Below are 23,185 nucleotides of genomic sequence, written 5' to 3'. Positions count from 1 at the left end.
CTATCAGTGTACAGCATATATATATTGCTGTAGTTCAAGTTTTCGTCTCATGGGCACAGCTTCGCCCAAATAGAGAGTCATGTTGAACACATCAACTGCTGTCTTCGTCGTCACGACAATGTGACATCTGGTGGAGGTGCTCTTTTGAGGAGGTGCTCTCCACGAAGGAGCACCACCTCCACCAGGTGTCTATACTACGAATGCTGTACATTTTTGTTTGCTTGCTTTATATGTTCTGCCATTTCATTTCTTTGGAATAAAAAAAATGAGCTGAGGGTCAGTGCTTTTGTCCACGTGTTCATTTAGCATGTGTGCAGTGAATTCCACAAATGAAGGAGTTATTTAGGTTCGGTCCCTAAAATAAAAGAAGCAACTGGTAAGCATAACCATACATCATGAATCAGTTAAACAAGAAATTGAACTACCTGGAACTCTTGCAGGGTCAAAAGGTTTCTCAAACACTGGGTGAAAAAGAGGAAAGTTATTTTCTGCCAGTCCTACTGCTTCTATATGCTTCTAACTTCTAGAAATCCTCTTTGAAACACACTGTGAGTCCCGTCATGAGGAGCGGCTCAAGACACCTACCTCATGACTTGCGAGCGAAAGACAGAAGCGGCTCCCTTTCCGGGGAAACAGCTGCGTCACCAGGGCTTTCAACTTTTCCACCGACATGGACACTGCACCACAAACAAGGCAGCAAAAAACGGAAAGAGGTTCACGCTCAGGCTGAAAAGAATCGCACATGACCTGTATACTCTACATGCTTTTCTTTTCAGAAACATTGCACACGCTATGAAGCAGTTTCTCGCGTGTTATGAATATACATTTGAACGGACATGATGCAACCACCCGATATGATGCAAAAAAGAGAGGTTTCTGGAAAGTCGTAAAGTAATATTGGCATTTCTGAATATTGCATCGGTCTAGGTCAGTCTTACCTACCTAATGTGTTTTAAATGAAATCATGACACATATCAATAGGCCCTGGTAGCGAAGCTAGCAGATAGCATTGCAATGCCATGATGAGCATTTGGAATAAAGATGCACTTCAATGATGTCTATTATGATCATTATGATGCTAACGCCTATAATGACAAGTCAAGTGAGCCCTCATGAAAATGCCCTCATAAACAGAAAAGTTTACTATTGATATTGCGGTCCTAACAGAAACGGAATGCATGCACGGATTTGATAAGGAATGTTGCTTTCAGTAGTGCGTGTACTCGGCACTACAATAATATTTTACATTACTTATACGGATCTTTATTGTCACTGCCTAAAGTAGCCATGCGTCTTTAAACTTTTTTGGGCATCAATGGCAGAAGGTATCCCACATGTTACTCCACACACAAATTTTTAAACACCGCATTTCAGCTTCTGTGGCAATGATGTTGCAGTCAGATTGGTGCTGTAGTTAGTTTTCTATGAAAGCAATAGCACTAGGCAATACAACAAACCTTGAATATGTGATAATTAAATTAAAACTGGAACATAACCTTAGCCACATTTACCAATGAGTTCGCATGAAATTTTCAGTACTTACATGGTAGGCGCTTCCTAATCGGTCCCCGGTCTGGTTCTTGTGGAGCATGAATTTCAATGGCTGGACGGTTTTCGTAAAGGATCGTTTCGAGAGGCGATGTGTTTGTGACAAGCACCAGAACAAGGAGATTACTGGAGGTACATTAGCGGAGAGCCTCTAAGCAAGCACATTCTCTGTTCATTGTGTAAAGCACTAAACAGACTGACTGAATCACACCACTTCCACACGACATCTGTACCCTTATAAGAATTGCCATTCAGAAAGGCTGTGCCCCTGCGTTATTAAATACATGCCAAAGGTGAATGCCTACAGCCACAAATTATATATATGCAGCGAGAATTTTTTTTTGTTACGCAATCTTTTTCCAAATCTTTAACATGGACACCTTCATAAAAGATTTCTGTGAAAATTTTCAGTTCGTGAGACAGTTTCGTTAGGTTTAGAGAATGTGGACACCATGCAAAGATAAAAATATCATGCGAGAGAACAGCAACTCTTCTATTTACAGCATAACTGGAAAACAAAGTGTACCTGATGTATTACAAAAAGAAAACATTAAAACCAGTGAACATAATGTGTCAGCACACTGATGGCCTCTTAAATTATTTTCACTAAAATACTTAACAAATATTATGCAAAACAGCAGTGCAGGCAAACTAGCAAGTTTTGCAACATCTCTGTAACATATAATAATTTTTTTTTTCACCGGTATTTCTGCTTTATCTTGGCGTGAATGGTGCACACGGTGGCTGAAGGAGTATATGTGTTGCTGGTGCAGCACCAGGTCTTAATGCCAGGAACACTGCAACTCGTAAGTTCTGATGTCCCTAGCGCTATACTCACGAACAACTTTCTTTAGCACGGCTATGACATTGTCAAGATTTCTCAAGAGGCGTATGCCATTCAACAAATTGACTTTTGCCAGACTGAAGCTTTGTCCCAGATGGCCTCCCCAATATAACAAAAGAAGAACAGCAACGTCCAACATTGTGCACATCGCATTCTACGAGAGAATTCCACACAGCAGTCATTGCGATGTGATAAGCAATGAAAATAAATTAAAACATAAAGGATACTTATTACCTTCTTGTTTAACGAAGGCATCTTGCCATCCGGCACAGTTTCTGGTGCACCATAGGCTGAAGAGAAGTGAAAACACAGAGATATAAATAAGACAGGCAAGGTCAGGCAATTTTTTGTTTATTCAGTGCCACCAGCGCAAGACAGTCACACTAACAGACCTGTTGTTATAAATATCAAAACAAGAAAGCAAAAAGTTTGACAACATGAGTGTTGCTTCCAAGCAGTGTAACCTTTTTTGGGCAGTGATTCATGAAAAAATTATATGCTTCATTATATTGACAATCTCATTATACTGAGGTTTGTCACATTGAGATATAACTGTATATCATACGTAGAAGTTCGCAGGAGTTGCCACAGTATACGCATAACCCAGTGCTGTAATCTCGCATGTCACTTTCAACTGTTCAATATAAGATTAACATTGAGTATATGCAGTGTAACAACACAGGCAAAACTTGCACTGCACGTGGAAAGGATGAAAGCACAAAGCTGGATTTGCATATTTATGGCCTCACAACAACCGGTCATGCCCACGACTTCAAGATCAAGAAAAAAGTCACGGCTTTGCCGCAAAGGCAAAGCAATGAACGCAATAGCAACAATTTGGAAGGGCATGCGCAGAATGTCGAGCAGATCGAAATGTGCCCCGAGTTTCTCACGCAGAAATGACGCATGACACGTACTCACAGGTACAGATGAACGCGAATAAGCATCTCAGTTGTTACTTCGCTGTGTCTGAAAAGCGCACCCTTTTCACAAACGAAGGCTGTGCAACGACTGCAGTGACCTTTGTGCGCCCCGTAACTACAAAAGAATCATTCCAGTGCAAGAGCAATGCCAGCCAGGAGGTATGATCCCCCCAAGCAGAAGATAAGGGCGCACCAGAGATCGTCCACTCCATCCCCCTTATTCTCTCACGCAGGCCAATGTACGCGTGAGAGATGAGAGCCGTCACGCGCTCATTGCACCATCTTGCTGATAATGCCGAAAACCCCATAGCTTCCCCCTAAACTGGCCGCCAACAGCGGTAAGTGGTAAATAAAACAGCTTGCGTTTGAACGGTAAAGGACGTGCTCCTCAGTGGATCAGTGGCTAACGCCTTGCAATCACGACGCGAAAGTCCCACGTTCGATTCCACGCGCTGGAGTCTTTTTTTTTAATTTTTTTTTCTTTCTTGCATTTTCATATACATATAGATACGTATACATATACGGTGCATGACATCGACGCCGGCGGCGAAATCCAGCCGAGAGTGTCCCATTGCAATAAAATAAAGTACTAGATGGAACTGCAACACTCAACAAAAGCTCAATGAACTTTCCGAGCCGCTGGAACTAGGAAATGTTAAACTAGCATTTTTTTTCATGAAGTTGTCTTAATAACACCATTTTTCAATTGATCTCTGAATTACTGCAGAAATCGGTTGTTTTCTTCTCTGCAAGCAAAGAACAAACATTCATTTTTAAACCTAATCAACATCTGTTACTAATACCAAGATTTTGTGCAAACCTCATTACCATTCATCACATAAATTCCAAAATTATTCTACAGTGACTGATTTACTTCAACTTCGCTTTAAAATAAAGATGCTGAAATTCATACCATCTAGCGAATTCACTTGTTTCAGTAGTGCCACAACTTTATTGGTTTTGTTCTTAGGAGCAGAGCCTCTGGTTCAACACAAGAGCACAGATAAAGGACTCACTTTTGAGAAGACTGAGGAACCTAGGATGTTCACGGACGAACTCTGGAGAAGGTGTTCCCCCTTCTGCTGTTCCACCACACTGGACCCACAGCGGAAAGAAGCGGTTTACATAAAAGATGCCAGCTTCGCGCCTTTCATCTCTCGTGACCTGCAGAGCATCAGACGAATTGGTTCAATGGCACATTTACCACCCCTGTTTGATTGGTTACATGTCAGCAATCATGCGGCCACATGTTAAGGTGCCTGTAACATCATTTCTGACCCTACGCCATCTCACATAATATTGTTAAAAACATATTGCTAGTAGGAATGATGCGATAACATGTACAGCACTTGCGAATTCACGCGCAACATCAAATTTCTCGGTGTAACGACTAGCATGCGCTATGTCTCCAGATAACCACGTCATATATATACAGAAATAAATCCGGTCTCTGAAGACAGTTTTGTCTCTGACCTACGCATTCGAGTTGAGGTTATGCCGATATGTCCTGAACTAAAGATGGTTGAAACGAAAGCATGTGCGTCACTTGGCCCTAAATTGTTCCATTTTAACCTTTCACCACTGCACCCACCATCTAGAAGTAACCATCCAGCATATCTTATAAATAAATGTCTCAGAGTCGTTCCAAAGTCATGCCGCCTAGTTCACCCATTGTGCACATTTAACTTATGTTAAATTATTTATTAACCGCATTTAGCGAATGTTAAAGGAAATAACATTGCTCAAAAAGCAACTCGATCTTAACTTTTTTTTTTCTCTCACCAATCCATGAACACCCGCTCACTAGAACATTTATGAGCTTGGTGTGATGGCCCTTAGCCCCTCTTGCTCCCAAGTCCCACCAGCTTCCAAAGCCTCAGCCACACACTGTCCATAATGCACAATGGGACAAGAATGTCACTGTCAGGGTTCCGACATCGTGCAACAAGGGCCACATGTCAATCGTTGCGGCAAGCAATTGACAGTTCTTCAGAACTCCCACATCTTGATATTGCATGAGAACCTATGCTGCAAAAAAACGTACATTGCATGCGAACAATGACAAAATGAAGTTTTTTTTGCTCCATATTTGTATTTAAAACAGCAGCATTTGACTACACATAACCTCATAAATACACGTGCGCTGCAGCTGTTAAACGAAAACAAAGGCAAGCGCACGTCTCAGCGACCCTTAGGGGAAGGCCTATATTGGCCTCGAATACTGACCGCCATCCGGTCAAGAAGCTGCAGCTTTCCCAGGTGAGACACTATGAGGCAGCGAGTGATGTGCCTCTTCTCGCGGACCGTTACAGGGTTCCCCTTCACAATCAGATCCTCCAGAGAGGCCAGCTTGTTCAGCTCCGCTATGCTGACCCACTGCAACAATGAGGTCGTTGAGAGCAAGAACAGGACAATGAGGACATTGATAGTAAGAAAGAAAAGCAAAAGCCACAACAACTGACAATGCTAAGAAAGCAAAGCTTGCAACAGCATGAGTGTTCGTCTCATAGGTCTCGCACTTCTACTTAGCCACCAGGTGGTGACGGCACTTAGCCGCTAGGTGGCGACAGAAGTTTTACATATCGTATTTACTGGCCTAATGAACTCACCTTTTTTTCAGAAATGTTCACGCCAATTTGGGGGGAGGGTTCATTACGCGGGAAAAAAGTCACGGGAGTTACAACAGCGAAAATTTTACATGACGGCTTTGCTTGTTTGGGCCCGTGAAATTCCCGGCAAATTTTTTTTTACCCTGAAGCTCTTTTTGTTTCTCTCGTAACGAAAGTGCACAGATAAACGCCGAAGTGTCATCCAGCCGCTAGGTTCAAATGCTCCAGCGCTTGCCGTTTGTAACCAGCCGTGTAGCTAGTGTACCGGCCCAACGTGCGCTGCGCAGCAGGTGTCCGAACTAAGTTCACAACGACAAACTCGACAACAAAAAAGTGGCAGTTTTGCCGCAAGGGCGAAGCAATGAATACGATAGCAACAACTTGGAATGTACCGTATTTACTCGCGTAATCCTCACACTCGCATAATTCTCGCACCCCCTACATCTCCCAACAAAAATACGATTTTTCCCCCCCCCCTCAAGTAATTATCGCATTTTCGAAAATTCCCGCCATAATGTCGTCTGCTCGTTCCAGCCGTTGATGACGATAGCGTGCGCCATATGGCGCGATCACTTAAACATCAAGCGTACTATTATTGCAGGAAGATTCAATCCAAGCCAAGCCAAAGCAGCAAGTGCGCGTTGCGACTTGTTTTGTATGTTGTGTCGGTAATCTTGTCTCGTTATGGGGTGATACTGAAGCTACACGGCTGCTTTCAAGTTGAAAGTGATTGATCATGCACTAAACAATGGCAACAGGGCCGCCGGTAGGCCCTTTGGAGTCAACGAGTTTTGTGTTCGCTACTGGTGACGGCAGCTGAAAGCCACCAAGATGCGATGGACCTGCCGTGCGCATAAGACTGGGATTGATGGTAAACTTCATTTCTTTCGAAGGAAACTGCGGACGATTCTGTCAAATAGCCATCAGCCCAATACTGACATCCTACGCTTACCTTTTGAGGGCTCCTGTTGAGTGACGAACGCTACCGCTACGCCCGCAAAGCCCACAATCTTTGCGTATGGTATTCTAATTCTCAACTATTTGCTTGCACTTTTTGTGTCTCAAATAAATCTTGCCATGTGTTGAACCTCAGCTTTTATTGCTGAGGTAAATTTTAATTAGTACTTCTCAAAGCTTGCTGTTAGTTGCTGGTGTGAGAATCCCGATTTGCGGCCACTTCGTTTTCTTTTTTTGCTCTGTACGTTTTCGTGGAATGTTTTCCCCGCGTAATTCTCGCACCCCCCAACTTTTCATCGGTTTTCTGCCAAAAAAGTGCGAGGGTTATGTGAGTAAATACGGTAATGCTGAGAATGGCAAGAAGATCTAAACACGCAGCATGCTGTTCACACACACATGCACGAAACAACGCACACAGGATAAGAACGAACTAACAACGTTTACCCCTTTAACATAGAGCGCTGTTTAAACAAAAACGATGCACTAAACGTAATAACAGGTACAAATATGAGTGTGAAATAACAAGTAACAAGTGCCCCAGTTGTTACTTCCCTGTGTTTGAAAAGCGCACTCTTTTCGCAAACGGCACCTGTCCAGTGAGCGAAGGCATCTTTGTGTGCCTGGTAACTAAATTCAATCGTTCCGGTCAAAGCGAAAGGCCCGCAATTGTCCCCACCAAAATATAAGCACTTAATTATCTAGAACATAAGTGGCATTTGATTGACCACCTGATAAATATCGGTAAGCATAAAATAGTTCAACGATATCCAACGATAGGAGGGCAATATGATTCAATGACAGTAACTAGCCCAGTCTTCACCCACATACGCGTCTCTCGTAAGGGGGCATTCTGTCACAGACGAAATAATACCTGCTTGCAATGATCTATACAAAAAAAAATTCAGTAGTTGCCATGCTTTTATTCACCAATTGGACCAATATAAAAGCAGCAACAGAAAAAAAAAACTTGCTTTCAGTGTAGTCAGAAGATTTGTCGGTGATTTTGCTCACAAGCGAGAAAAAAAAAATTAATGCGCACGCTGAAATCCTGCACGCTCTGCTTTTGCCATGGTCTCCGCCACTTGTGGAACCCACATTAAATGCGCCCCCTCGCGGTAGCCGGGTGCTTGAGGCGATACTCGCTGGTTTTGCTGGGGAGCGCGGCAATTCGGACGGCCGGAGAGAACCCCGCCGTGCGCACGCAATCTCGGAGGCTCTGTTGAAGGCCATGCGCTTTGTTTTTGTGCCGCTGTGCTTGCATGGCGCTATCAGCAAAGAGTTTTTTCTTGCATTCTACAGATGATGCTTTGCCGTAAAAGGCACGACTTTCAAATTTCGAATGACGTCTTCCACACTCGCACTGCTCGCAAATGTTTAGCATGGTTGAAAAACTACCATATAAACCGGAATATAAGTTGAGATATTTTCTATCAAACAACGAGATAAAGGCGCCCCTCGTCTTATATAGCGGTGTCTAGCTGGCAGTGCACCGCTATCTGGCAACATGTGGCTTGCATGTGCATGAGAAGCTGGACACGGCCATATTTGCATTCAAATCCAATAGCAGGCTGTTTATTTTTTTCTCTTTTGTCTGTTTTTTCTGTGTTCGTGATTTGCCTCCGATCTGTTCAAAGTTCTCCCTCCGCTTGACATTGCGTTTCATTTTTAGTCGTTTTTTTTCGTTCACTGAATATGAGTAGCCGTACGAGAAGGCAATACTCAGCTGCGTTTAAACTAGAGGTTGTTGAGTTTGCAGATGCGAATGGGAATATGGCTGCTGAGCGCCGCTTTGGTGTATCAGAAAAAAGCATGCACTATTGGAGGGTGCAGAAAGGGAAGCTGCAGATGTGCAATGATCGGAAAATGTCATTTCGTGCGCGAAGTGCGGTTCATCCCCAGCTGGAGAATATGCTAGGGAACTTTGTGTGGGAAGTTCATGCATGCTCGCTGCCAGTGACCGTGGATACCATTCGCAAGAAAGCTGTGGAACTCGCTCGAGAAGCTGGGCTCACGAGAGAAGAGTTTCGTGCACCAAACTCTTGGGTGCGTCGATTCATGAGACACAAAGGATTTTCTTTCCGGTGGCGCACATCCATCTGTCATAAGTTTCCAGATGAGTTCGAGAACAAGCTTATAAATTTTCAGGGCTTTGTGAACCGGCTTCGGGAGCAGAACAACTACATGATGGGGCACATTGACAATGCCGATGAGACTCCCGTGTGGTTTGACATGCCTTCATCGACCATGATCGTGCAGCATGGCGCCAAGGATATGAAGCTGTTGTCCACTGGCAACGAGCACTCGCGCTTCACCATCATGCTGGCATGCATGGCAGATGGTAGAAAGCTTCCACCCTTCATTTCCAAACATAAGACAATGCCAGAAGTGTTCCCGCCCAGCGTTGTCGTTCGCGTCAACAAAAAGGAATACACGGACGAGGCCATGATGCTCGAATGAATACAAGTAGTCTGGAACCGTCAGCCAGGTGCACTGCTGCGTCTTTGTGGCATGCTGGTGTTAGATGCGTTTTGTGGTCACTTAAGCGACACTGTGAAGCGTGCACTGGGTGATGGAAAAACGGACCTCGCCGTGATACCAGGTGGTATGACGTCCACCCTCCAACCGATCGACGTTGTGCTAAACAAGTAAACAAGCCGTTCAAGGACTGAGTGCGGCTGGAGAACCAAAAGTGGATGTCTGGCGATAACCCAAAGACACCGACGGGCCGCCTACAGAGGCATCCGCTTGCAACTGTTTGTGGCTGGGTGCTTTCCACCTGGCGTTCCTTGCCAGATTCCATGGTGGAAAATGCTTTTAAGAAATGTTCCATCAGCAACTCGCTGTATGACATGGAAGACAACGCACTGTGGGAGGCGACCAGCGACAAACTCTCGTCTTCAAAAGACAGTGGTGCTTCGTCTGATGAATAGGAACAGTTACGATGGTGGTTGAGGGGAGCTCCGAAGATCGCGGTGCGGTGCGCCCAATTCGCAAATAAATTTCGTTCGGCAATTTTGGGTTGTTTTCCTTTTTTTTTCGTTAACCTGAACTTGCGGGGTCGACCTATATTGCCACTCGACCTATAGTCCGGTTTATACGGTATGTTTTCACTTTTAATGTGTTGTTATTTTGTGATATAATTGCTTGATTTAATGCTGTTTCAACCATTAATGGCCCTGGCTATCATACCGAAATAAAATTAACAGATACATTACAAAAAAGTTTTTTTTTTTTCTCTTTTTTCAAAGCGAAGGTGGGTGGTAGGTTCATTATGCGAATGGGTTCATTACACGAGTAAATGCAGTATCAGAGCTAAGATGCAACTGTTCCACGCGTGAAGAATGTTCAGAGGCGGTTGGCTAGGAGACGCCTCCATAGATTTGCAACAGACTGCCAGCACAGCTCAGCAAGTATGCAGACAGGCCAGACGTCTTAAAAACATCACAAGCAGCAAATGCAAACTTCAATGACGGTGAGCATAAGACATGTCATGCACGACTGCTAACTACTTTTGCTTGCCACACGCATTTCACTCTGTCACTAATTTTGGCCATGATCTCCGAGATTAGGTTGCGCATACTGTCTCACGACAACGCATTATTGCATTTAGGTGCAGAATCGTGCTTTTTTAAGCAGGATGAAGCAGAAAATCTCATTTGGTTCCATTCGGTGCAACAGGGGCAGCACAGTGATTATTACAAGGTACAAAAACATACAATATAGCTGCCTTAACATTGCTTTCTTAATCGTTTGATCTTAATATAAGGTAACCATATGTTAATGAATCTATGAAGTGAGCTAGCGAAGTTGAACTAGCACTCTATCATATGTGCACATGAATACACACTCATTTCCAATTTGCAAACCCTCTTCAATAACATATCAGTCTAGTGAATTATCTTCTGAAATGCTTACGACCTAGTTAAATGAAAAATGGTTGACAGGGTTGGCGACCTCGTCATCTTGCACTCTGCCCAAGTCAAAGTCGCTGGAGAAATTTTCATGAATTCCAATAATGTAATATTCACTCAAACATACAGAGCACTTGAATATTTCCATGTGCCTAGAAAAAACCACCGATCCATGTGCTCATTACATTCGACCAGTGCTGTAACAATGGTACATCACAGGATTTCCTTAGTAACTTTAAGAACCACCGATCTATGAGCTCACTATGTTTGACAGCTGCTGTAACAATGCCAACAGCCTGCCCACCTCTTCGAGACGGTTGTTGTGAAGGTTCAGCGTCACCAGGTGAACAAACAACGGGGTTTTCTGGCCCGGCGGTGTCTCTGGGAACGAGACGCTTGTCAAATCACAGTCAGCCAGCGACAGACTTTTTAACCTGGGCAGAGGAGGGGGTGCGCACACAGCACTCAATTAATAAGCTCCATGGCTTCCAACACAGGAAGAAAAGCTGAAGTAGCTGACACAAAGACCTTGCAGCTAAATATATCTGCTAGCCTGTACGTAATATTAAGTCGGGATTCACCTAAATACGTGTCGGTAACTCGATAATAAACACGACAAAAGCTTTTTAGTTTTGTCTAACATCCAACCAAAATCTGCGATAGTGGTCTCACTAGTGGTTAATGGTCTGGTGAAAATGAACAAATGTCTGTGAAGATAAGCACCAAGTTTGCAAAGCTTTTCACTGAAAAAGGCTGTTGATTCTTGCTTAGCTGTGATCTTGCTTCAAACCATAAATGTCAGGGGCATAACAACTAATCGGCAAAAATTCTTCATTTTGCACAAGGGCAGCATATACCCAGCATAGCTCTTGCTTTGACAAGCATGCTTGGTAGGCCACAAAATGTGCAAAAAGAAAATACAGCCAGGAACACCATTTCGAAGTTCTCGTACAAATGCGACAAAATGTCTTAAATTTCGAGGCCGTCGTAGTCTTTTAAATGAAAAGTAATAACACTAAGTTTCAAATGAAGCAGAGACATAACATGACAAGTTTTGAGTAAGTCTGTTGACATAACAAGGTCAATACACGAAAAAGCAGCTTCAAAGTCTATGATTACCTAAAATGCTGGGGTTTCAGTGAAAAAAAAAAAATTTGGGAATGAGGTTATGACGTTCTCTTTCTTTCATAATAATGAAGCTACAATTGACAGAGTGACAATAGAGTTTTCAGTCAATAGATTAGCACTCCAAACAGACCGGCTGAGCCACTATGGCATACCATTGATGTTTCTGTGATCCAAAACGGCAGCTCACCTCGGCAAGTGTCCCAAGTGGCAGACGGTCTCCCATGAGGAAATGGGGTTGTCCTGTAGGGACAGGCACTCCAGCTGTTGAAATAGCGTGTCGGGCGGCTGCCGCAGGACGCTGATGCCGTTTAGCGACAGAACCAGGTCCTCGACCCAGGGCCACATCTCTGCACACTGTAGGGCCTGCAAAAACAGCACGGGGAGCCCTGTTGAGCTCTAGAAGTTGGGAGAGTTGGTCGCGATCCGTTACTGAAAGGCTGAAGTGCTAATACACTCACACCTCATTATAACAAAGGTGCATCTTGCACAAAAATAAGTTCCTTATATCAGAAAATTTGTTATGAAGGTATATTATTAACGCTATGTCTATTGCTAGACTATTCATCTACTTTATTATAACCGATGTTTCATTATATCCTGATTCATTATATTGAGGTTCGAGTGCACTAAACTTGAGGTCCAGAGCAAATTGAATTGGACCGAATAATTCAGAACTGCACTGTTCGAGTATGTTGTGCAGAAAAAATAATTAGCATTTCTGTCACAACCCAACTAACTGACACAATATTTTTAAGAACTAGAAAATACAGGCATGTGCAAATGTCTTTTTTTGGCTGCTAGTGAATCGGAAGCAACCTTGAACAGTAGCTACATTTGAATAAAGTAGGGTGCAAGTTACAAGTAGTGAAGTACATGATGTCCTAAGGGGGTAGACTGGTCTTTGGGGCCAAAAAGGGACAAAAAAAATCATTTTTAAAATTGGCCTACGTATTTGGTTTCTGCAAGTATTTTTCTATCTCTCTGCAAATTTTCACACGCCAGGTAGTGGTAATTTTTTTGTAATGTCATTCTGACTGTCCAGATTCTTGGGGCTGTTAACATGCAGAACCTGCAAAAAAATGGCGAACAGGCTTCGAGGCTTCTTTATAATTTGCCACCTGTGTTAGAAGCTCTGCTACGAATTTATGAGCACCTTTAAGAGGATTGCAAAACATGCGCACCATGATTGTTGCTTTTTGAAAAAGCTGCGTGTTTTCTTTTGGTTTTTCCATTTTTCTAAAAAAACTAAATCTACGACTATTGAGTTTTGAGGCGTCAATATCTCTGCAGCTAGGGCAGGTTCAACAATAATTCTTTTTGCAATGGAAACCTGTATGTGTGTAGAGTGCAAGTATCGGAGCAGAGTTTAGAGCACAAGCCTTCTAAATTAATTACTCATCGAAATTGTAGCATAATTCCAACTGCTTTTGAAAATTGACAATTCATTTTGCTGTAAAATAACCTAGTAAGGCCTAAAAACAAAAAAAAAACTTGCATTTTTTCAATCTCTAGTCATAAGTCATTGTTGACATATTTTAAATATCACTTTTCATTAAGCATTTTTTTTCTATGGCGGCCTCAAAAACAGAGGGTGAACTTAAGTTATCTCACAAACAAGATGAGTTACAAAAAAACTAATTAAATATTTGAAATAAGTAGAAAAAACCGCATAATTCTGTGCAGTTTGATCAAGATCACTGAAGAAATAAACAAAAAAATGTCTAAGACCAGTCTGCCCCCTTAAAATTTCCTACACTTAGCGCATATAAGCTTCTATAACATGCTTTTAAAATTTCAAAAAAAGTATTAGGCAAGGTGCAGCTTAGCACTGACAAATGACAAGTGTGGTTTCACGACACGGCAGCCCCGCACTACAGTGAAACCATCTTTTTAGAGGGTTACACGTAGTTGACATGTGTATTCCAAATAGTTTGAAACTTCAAATGATTTAAGCTCGCGTGAAGGCAAATTCAAAACGCTGTAATATTTGTTCAAATGTTCAAAGCACTCACACATTTGCCCATGCTGACTAAATAGCAAACACACATGACAATAAATCACGAGATGAACGCTGTCATAGTTTGTTTAGCACTGCAGCCTTTCAATAGCGATTTATCAAGAAGTTAAAAGGGTCCTGCAATACAGATCAAGCGTGCCGTTTTCATCACTTTTTCTTGAACTGTGAAATACACCGATATTGCTCCACGGTTGGCCATAAACAAAGCTGTTATAATTATATTTCTACAAAGAAACTGTAATGAAACTCCAACAGTGCGGAATGCAGACGTAAAAGCGTCGTAGGGCCTCTTTACAGGGGCCATAAGACACTCACCCAACAATTTGTAGTTTTCAGCAAAAAATATTCATGAAGGGTTCCTTATGCCTCGCTAAGACCGGACCCACGCTAGTGACCGTACTGCTTCGGGATACGTGTACACTACACTGATGCCCAACGCGGTATCAAAAGCTCTAAGCTTTTGACTGCTCTTAGTGGGTCAGTTCGCCTGCGCAATTCGGACTTGTCGCAACGTGCCTTCTTCGTGGCATTTTTGTCCGCTGACCTTTTTAGGCGGATGCCGCGCTGCACAAAGAGGCCATTGCCTCTATTGACGGGCACCTCTTTTGCACCCATTCGTGTCCTCATCCCCTGTTGTGGTGAACATACAAACAACGCGGTAGCTGACGTGCTATCTTGTGCCCCCTGTTGTCTGCCGACAACCTTGATCCCGGTGCAACAGCCGCTCGCAGTGCCCTCGCACATGCAAGCGTTGGGGGCGAAACAGTAGCAATAAAATGGCCCCGAATCTGCATGCTACACTGCATATGTCGTCGAAAGACAATAGTCCTGCGTCTGGAGAGAGTGAACAAAACGTTTATTTGATGTTCTGCACAAGAAAATTTGTGAATGGTATTCTGGAGGCGCTGCGTTAGTACCTCGAGCGTCAAGCGGAGGCGAACGAGCACATCGAGGCACGTTAGACAAGAGTGCCATCTGGAAGTTCAAAAACGAAAGAAGGCCTGCTTGCCCACGGAGAAAGATGCGCTTAGTATCGGAGGTGATAAGGTGTAGAATGCTAAGCGACGGGCAGGTGCAACCACCGTGTCATCTTAGCAAAGCGTTGGAAGCACTTACCTTATTGAGCATCGCGTTGCACTGTCAGTGCAGCGTGATAAACACTACGGTTCTTAGAATTACTTGTGTGTGCCTTCTATAGTATAAAGGCACACATACAAAACATCGACGTGTTGTTATGGTGCCTCAGATATGCGCAATAATTGCTTTTTAATTGACAATCGCACAAGTATGAACGCTGAATCTTGAGCAATATTAGTGGGTGCTGCGGATGGGGTTGGTCGATTGGTGCCGTTTGAGGCATCGGTAAGGGCGGACAAACAGACAAATGTACAAACCGACAGACAGACAGACAGACAGACCAAAATTTTTCTGTTGGAGGTCCCTAAGAAAGACTATCGTCTTTAAAAGGGGAATCCCCATGCGGATGACCTTGGCTGCTATCCAGGTAAGCGGCGCACCACGTAGCGGACGAGTGGAGAAGCTTTCCAAATGCCACAGTGCCGACAGCGAACCCGTGACACCATGCACGCGGCGATTGCTGCAGTCCTGAGTGGGTGTGATACCAGACTCCACCCCTTGGGGAAATGGGAATCACTTTCGGCAGCAAAGAGCTACTGAAGGCTCAGCAAAGTGATCAGTTTCGAGTGCCATTAAGACAGAGCGCCGTATACGCTGCTTGCTCTGCGGCGTTGCGCGATAACAACTGTCTCGAAGAGACGTAGCGCTGTTACGCTGCTTGCTCTGCAGCGGGCGCAAATAGGGGGGCAGGAAACAGCGTGTGTCGCCGAATCCCCAGCGGATTCGTTTTGCTGGACCATGACGGGCTCCTGCTGAACTATACAGCCACCGGCGAGAAGTCTGTGGATTCGTTTAAGGTGGCTGTGCCCAAAAAAGTCCGAGAGCCACACTGTTGCGATCCTCTCACGACGAACTCAAGGCGGGTCACCTGAGTGGCTCAAAAGTTTTCACAAACTGAGCAATGTTGTGACCTGGCCAGGCACGAAGCGTGAAATTTATCGCTATTCCGTGCCTGCCACATCTGGCAAACGGTGGAACCAAGGGTTGGCAAGCCACCTGGTCTTGTCAGTGAGGGTCCGTGGCGCGTTCTTGCTGAAAGACCCCCTTTATGGGAAAACTCAGCCGTGCCCACATCACAGACCTGACAAGCTCGTGCCAGCGCCCAGCGGCACTTCGTGCAAGCAACGAGGCACACCCGGAGCAGAGGACTGCATTCGGACGTTGCACCAGTATCATCTGAGGAAGCGGACACCTTCGTGATTGCGTGCAGGACGGCGCACTTCTCCGCAACTCAAGGCCCTCAGTTTACTGTCTAGCCTCAATATGCTTAGCTTCTTTACGGCCTGTTCTCGTAAAGAGGTCAACCCCGCCCGGTCCGCTGCCAAGTTTTCTTCTTTTATTTAAGTGTTCATGAGTGTTTCACGTTTTATGTTCTTTTGTCTAATATGAAGGGTTAATTTATATTTTATGTTTTTATTTTCTTTTGGCCAGATATTGAGTGTAATTTTTGCTTTGCTTTACTTTTTCTTCCGTGTTTATTTTGTCTACCGGCAAAGGGAGTTGTGACCTTCAACGTTCGTGTTTATGCGTGGAGAGAGGGGCAAAGAACGCTTTGTGCCTTTGCTCGCGCAGCCGTTGGCGGTGTGTGTGTGTGTGCTTATGTGCATGTGTATGTGCGTGATGCTTCTGGGCGTGCCCAGAAAGAGTGTGTGTCGTGGTTTCATCCCATCGACGTGGACACTAGAGGTGCTCGGGGCCCAAACCTGCTGACGTCAGAAAGTCCAGCTGTGCTCTGCTCTCGGCCGTCGCCGAGAAGGCCTGCTGCCCCTTCCACCTTGGCACAAGGCCAGCTGACAGCAGTGATATGCTGCCGGATAACGCCAGGACGCCTCGCAGCCAATTTCGGTTCAGCCTCCCTGATCCCTGGAGAGGCCCGGCTTTTCAGTGAGGTTTCCCCGTGATTCATCGAGAAATGCGGGACCTCCGAACCACCACCGAAGCGGTGTTCGTCGGACACGCTGGCCAATCATCAACAGCAGCCATGAGCTATTAGTGAGCCCCTTCCATGCCTCTGACCTCGCACACGGGCATCGCACCAGCGGACATTATCACGCACTTCCGCCCCTCCGCACGGTGGCAGCTATTCCGCCGCCTCAGCACCACGAACGCTAGCCTTACTTCCTTTGATCTTTCTTTTTTTCACAAATATATTATACTGTCATGTGTTTATATTGTTATTGATGTTTTCTCCTTGTCATCATTTTTTTAGCAGCAGTTTATAGGGCTGAACTGAGGTTAGCTGTTGCTCATAGCAGTGCCATTTTAACTGCATGGATGACGTCTGGCTGCCTTTGCTGACCGGTGAAGGGCAAATTTAGGAGAGGGGGATGTGGGAATTGAGGCTAGCCTGCCGCCTTTGCGCAGTCTTTGCCGCCTCTTTTTGCGCTTTCATATCCTAACATGACTCTCCTCTCCTCTGCGGTCTTCCGCACTGCGGCAGTGGGGAGTGACATAATAAGCCCTCTCACCCGGTAGCGGATGTCGACTGTGGCGCCGCACGCGGAATCTCTCGGGACATTTTGCGAGTGCGTCGGGAGCGAAAAAGAATTTCTCCGGGACAACTGAGGGCGAGCACGTATTTCTTTTCTGTCCGTCGACTCCTATTGTTTGGGACTTGTTGGGCTTTGCCAACGGCGCCTCCCACCCGCGGCGAACGCTCACCTTTTGTTGCCCCTTGCGAACGCTAGGCCGAAGAGCGGTGCAGTGTCTTAGCGCGTGGTCAAACTGCGCCGAGCCATATCTCTCTGAAGCCAACGTGAGCGCCTTTGCCGTCGCTCGAGCAACCGGGCCTTTTGTCCCGGTGTCACCGTGAATCACTTTTGCCCACGGAGACGTGCTTGCGGCCCCCCTGTGTAGTACTCCTCGCCCGTGGCGTGGATAAGCCCATCTGCTTTCCCGCCGCGCCTTTTGCAACGAGCTCTGTACTGCGTTTTGGTGTTGCCGCACACAATAAAGTGTTGCGACGTTGAGCAGTGTCATGTTCTCGCCACGGCGGTGGTTAACGCGTGCCCTGCGGCTCGCTAAGACCGCACCCACGCCAGTGGCTGTACTCCTTCGTGATACATGTACACTACAAGAATAAAGCCAGATTACGCAGATTACGATGGAGGATTGGTGGCATGGCCCCTTTAAGACAAAAGGAAATGGTGCAAGAGATGAGAAGACACAAGAACGCACTGCTATGTTGTTGACCAAGTTGCTGGATAATGTCCAGCACCCTGCACTACACATTTTTTTTCTTGCTAGCCAGCACGTGTTGGTGAGCGAAAGGATGGTTCCAACCATGACACTGGCAAAAGAAGCGTGTGGAGCTGTTTTTGCCAGCAACTAAGAAACATGGCATCGCAATGACACAGCTTAGTAGGCACTGTTGCTTGATGTGGTGCAGAAAACAGCACGACTGAAGTTGGGTACAACGTGAGCACTTGCAAGTGACTAAAAAAAGTCACAGTTTCACAGTTTCAATCGGGTAGCAAGAAAATGGAATGTTATACGAAGTGACGCTAGCAGCTAACTCCTTTAGTATCTGATCTGGTGCTACTCTACGGCACACTGTAAGTACATACGACCACTCCAACGAGTGAAGACACTCCAGCGAGTTTTTGTGCTGTCTGTCACCTCAATGCAAAGAAAGCTGTGAGAACACAGCATGTACAAAGGTATGAGTTTTCTACTAATCTCTGTAGAGATTAGTAGAATATTAGTACCGCAAATCTAAACTTAAAATAGCTGCCTGAGCAACACAGCCCTTTCCCTTCTACCCCTTCCCTTCCACTTCTTCCCACTCTCATTTCATTTCTGCTTGAGCATTCTGCAACTTTTGCAAGCTCTCACATGCACACGGAACATACGACACACGTGGGTATGCTATTGATTCGGACTGAATATGGAGCATGACGGCGACAGCGACGGCAGCAAAAATGTGCTTCGAGTGTCTATATAACTGTTATTTAAATAAAAGCAAAACAGCTCCTCCTTGTGCAGCTTGCTACAGCAGTGGCAGGTTTGGGCTGCCTTTGAATGCAGTGCAACTTCTAGTGTGACATGGCTGGGAATTGCAACCACAACTGCCAGACATGCAGTTTCCCCGAGGATCACTCGCACATTACATTCACATATAACTTCATTGCAGTAAAATAAAAATAGAGCTACCCACTTGGTCCCAGCTGTAGCCCACACCTCGAAGGACCATCTGCCGAATAGACCGGAAGCTGTCCCGAAGCGCAGCAGGATCCTTCGGTATTTCCAGTATATTCTTGCTGCAAGAGAGAGCTAAAACTTAGACCAACGGTGCCAACTGGTACCCTAAAAATGAGGCAACTTAGACACCTGATGAAAAGAACCCCATGCCTTCAACTGTAGTCTAACAAACATCCTTTCGATGAGCCAGGATGTCACAAAGAAAAGACTGCTGCAAATAAATTTTGAATCATTCAGCTCTCAAACAGTGGGCGACTTCTGTTCAATTGGGCAATGACGTTACTTTTGTCTAGAAATAAAAAACAACAGAATAATTGTTGAAGCACAGACTGACTATGTTTCAGGCAAACACACGTATGCACAGTAACACACTGACACTATTTTTAGGTTACTTGTGAAAAAAAAAAGAAAGACAAGTTATACTGTGGTGAATCTAATAACAGTCGTGGACTCCTTATTGTCCAATCCTTCAGCTTAGGCAATCTCTGTCAAATCCTGAGTGATCAGTGAGTCGGTGTAATGAAGTTGCTAGGCTACTGTCAGTACCAGAACAAAGTTGTAGACACCAACCTGAGGTGCAGCGCCGACAAATGTGGCAGCTGACGGGTGATCTGTGCCACCTGTTCCCACGACGACAACAGGGTGTGTGTGAGCACCAGGCTCTGCAACTTTGGCACCAGGCTCGCCAGCTCGCCCTCATTGCCAGGCCGGTCGATAGGTATGCTCGCCAGGGTCACCTCGCGGATTGTCTCGCCACGGCTGAAGCGAAGCCATTACACCACGCAGAGCGTAAGGAAAGACGAAATTACCAAGCTGTCCTGGTATAAATTCACAGAGCAGATATAACACGAAAAGGTGCCGGTACCTAGTCTCACCGGCCCATCTTCTCTGTACGCTAGAACCTCGTTCATACGTTCCCGTTGAGTAAGATTTCCTGGTGCCAGCGTTCGCAACATCATTGTCAAGCTAAACTGTACGACGCTTTAGGGAAATGCGACTGTACATATTTCAAAATATTACTTCTTTTTTTCTCTGCACTTTCTTCAAATATGTAAGAATGAGGTTCTACTATAATGTAGGCTTCCTTTCAAGTGCAATAAAAATCTTCAAACGCATGTGAAGAGCAACAGAATGCTGGATCAGTCATATAATACCTATACTTATTATGACTTAGGCACTTCTTTGAAGACCGTGCCATAATGCAGTATTGACTGTAACTTTTCAAGTTCAGCAAAGCTTGCAGGCTTGACAGTCAATGGCTCATGTGGATATTTAGTACAGTCGAATCTCATAATTCGAACACGCTTAATTCGAACTTCCGGTTAATTCAAACTCATGATAAGGTCCCGTCAAGACTATGTGTATTCGGATGAGCGAAAACGGCCAGTAATTCGAACGCGCAAGCACTTGCGGCGGTTAATTCGAACATAACGTGCTTCGAAAATTCTCTCAGCACCATGCCCAATCCCACGACGGCACCTGGGACACCTCAATGTTGCGCGCGAAGGAAATGAAAAAGAAAGAAAAGACTGCGGTGGAATGTTTGCTCTCTCTCAAATGCCGATCTGCAACGTGTCCGTGCCTCACTTCTCCCTTTTCTGTCCCTGTCACATAAAGACCCTTCTCCTTTCAACGCCGCGTACGAAGACAGGGAGAAAAAAAAAAGTTGTTGCTGGGTTGAATGAATGTGTGGTTGAAGGAAAGAGAAAAGGCACTATCTTTTGCAGCCCTTGCCCATTGCGGGAGCATGGCTCTGCGCCTTGAGGGGGGGGTCTCTCACGCGCCGGTGCCACGCTTCCCCCTTTCCCGTCCCTGCCACGTAACCATTCTCCTTTCAACGACGTGCGCGAAGAGAGCAAAAAAAAAAAGCTGCAGTGGAGTGTTGGTTTTTTCTCAAATGCCGATCTGCTTCTCTCCGCGTGGAGACGCTCCTCCTTTCTCATCACTTGCTGGCCATGCTGCGGCTGCGTAGCGGAGATACTACACAGTCGTTGTTGTCGTCGTCTTTAGAAAGTATCGGCGCTGGACATTTCTGCGTGCAACTTCTCTTGCCAGGAGAATGCTGAAGCCGAAGTAGAAATGCTTTGCAAGCTGCGTGCGGAATCGATTGACTTGCTGCAAGTAAAACGTGTGCAGATGTGCATCACCGAATACTTCAATTAATAACAGATGTCCTGTGATTTGTGAATAAATGTAACCCTTCTGAAACTTCCCCCTCGTGTGTTAGCTCAATGCACATGTGCCATTGCATGGAGAGCCCTCGGTTTATTTAGCTTTCATTGATTCGAACTTCTTTTAATTCGAACAAATTTTCGGGCCCCTTCGAGTTTGAATTATCGAGATTCAACTGTACTAATCTAAAATTCAGAAAACTGTGACTTAAAAAAATTGACTTCTGGGTTGGTCGGCAATCCATGACAAAGAAAATCAGCATAAAAGACGAGACAGAGAAGGCGGCTAAACAAGCACATAACTGAAGAACTAAATAACAATTGTGATTTCACATTGGCAGTGGAAACAGGTGCTCACGAAGGAAACGGATAACTTCAGACGTCTACATTTAGGTGGCCTGTCTTGGTCTTGTGTAAGGCAATGGATGGCCTTGCTACACACTAAACCCGCGTTAGACCGCGGTCGGGAACGGTGAGTGAGTTATCAGTGTTACATGGCATTCTTGACAGGAAAGTGGCCAACGCCGGGTTTTCAAGAAAAGAAACGAGAACAAGTGAGATGACGATTATTCTTGTGCAGCAGAACTATTCCCCGAATACTCCATATTTTTTTCTTGGAGTGCACAGCCGTAAACTGCTTTAAAAATGAAATGCGCTTCAACAAGTTGTCGTGCCATTTAGTCTGTGACATTTTATTCTTCAACGAGAACTTTTCAGTTGCTGGCTGCACGCCTGTCCTTTCACCTTCCTTGTGTCTTCTCCCGTTATTTGATGCTGATTTCCTAAGTCCCAAACACTGTTCCTAACTAGAGCTGAACTCTTCCTAAACTAGACTCAAACCTCGAGGTCATGAATCCAGATTGATTGATTTGTGGGGTTTAACGTCCAAAACCACCATATGATTATGAGAGACGCCGTAGTGGAGGGCTCCGGAAATTTTGACCACCTGGGGTTCTTTAACGTGCACCCAAATCTGAGTACATGGGCCTACAACATTTCCGCCTCTATCGGAAATGCATCCGCCACAGCCGGGATTTGATCCCGCGACCTGCGGGTCAGCAGCCGAGTACCTTAGCCACTAGACCACCGTGGCGGGGCTCATGAATCCAGATATAACTAAATATCGGTTATAACGAAGTCAATGAAGAATAGACTTGCAATAGATACAGTGTTAGAAATATACCTATATAGTGAATTTTGGATATTACAAACATAGTTTTGTGTAATATATCTCGATGCCACGCCTCTTCCTTGCTGCACGCACCTGAGTATGGCGGTGATCTTCTCAGGCCCGACAAACTGGACCGTTCGTTTGGGCGTAAACTCCAGGAGCAGCACGTCCTTGTCCTCGCTCAGGCAGGGTGCCTCGAGGTCGGACAGGGACGAGAAGTACTTATTGCGCACGGCGTCCGCGATGCTCAGCGTCTTCTCCACCTTCTGTGGGCGAATGAATGAACCACCTGTCTCTGACCTGCAACCAGACGGGAAGCTGATTAGAGAGCGCTTAACGGCAAAAAATTCTTCGCGTTCCCACACTGTAGTATCAACCAATGCAAATATGAACTGAAGAATTGGAAAGTTTTCTTCTCGGGTTTAGTTTACAATAGAAAACATGTGTACAGTTAATCTTTATTGTAATAAACATCATCCCACATAAACACAATTTCATTACAAGAGACATTCATCATAAACATTCAACATTTCACTTTATCTTCTTTATCTGCTTTATTACACTCGCTA

The 23,185-nt window shown here is 45.0% G+C and overlaps 1 protein-coding gene across 1 annotated transcript in view; it reads right to left on the bottom strand.

Moving 5' to 3' along the window:
* The window catches only part of LOC142765514 (tubulin-specific chaperone E-like), a 34,311-nt gene that overhangs the window by 4,133 nt on the left and 6,993 nt on the right, over positions 1 to 23,185 (bottom strand). Inside the window, exons 4-13 of the mRNA XM_075866619.1 lie at positions 22,710 to 22,916; positions 19,845 to 20,033; positions 19,231 to 19,333; positions 12,108 to 12,283; positions 11,097 to 11,226; positions 5,542 to 5,691; positions 4,332 to 4,479; positions 2,620 to 2,682; positions 1,544 to 1,603; positions 586 to 677 (exon numbers count right to left, since the gene is read on the bottom strand). Coding sequence (XP_075722734.1) covers positions 586 to 677; positions 1,544 to 1,603; positions 2,620 to 2,682; positions 4,332 to 4,479; positions 5,542 to 5,691; positions 11,097 to 11,226; positions 12,108 to 12,283; positions 19,231 to 19,333; positions 19,845 to 20,033; positions 22,710 to 22,916 — 1,318 coding nt within the window. The remainder of the gene's footprint in view (positions 1 to 585; positions 678 to 1,543; positions 1,604 to 2,619; positions 2,683 to 4,331; positions 4,480 to 5,541; positions 5,692 to 11,096; positions 11,227 to 12,107; positions 12,284 to 19,230; positions 19,334 to 19,844; positions 20,034 to 22,709; positions 22,917 to 23,185) is intronic.

Source organism: Rhipicephalus microplus, chromosome 6, assembly GCF_043290135.1.
Source record: "Rhipicephalus microplus isolate Deutch F79 chromosome 6, USDA_Rmic, whole genome shotgun sequence".
Lineage (NCBI taxonomy): Eukaryota > Metazoa > Arthropoda > Arachnida > Ixodida > Ixodidae > Rhipicephalus > Rhipicephalus microplus.
The sequence above is the reverse complement of the archived record's forward strand: the minus strand, read 5'-3'. Positions and strand labels throughout refer to the sequence as shown.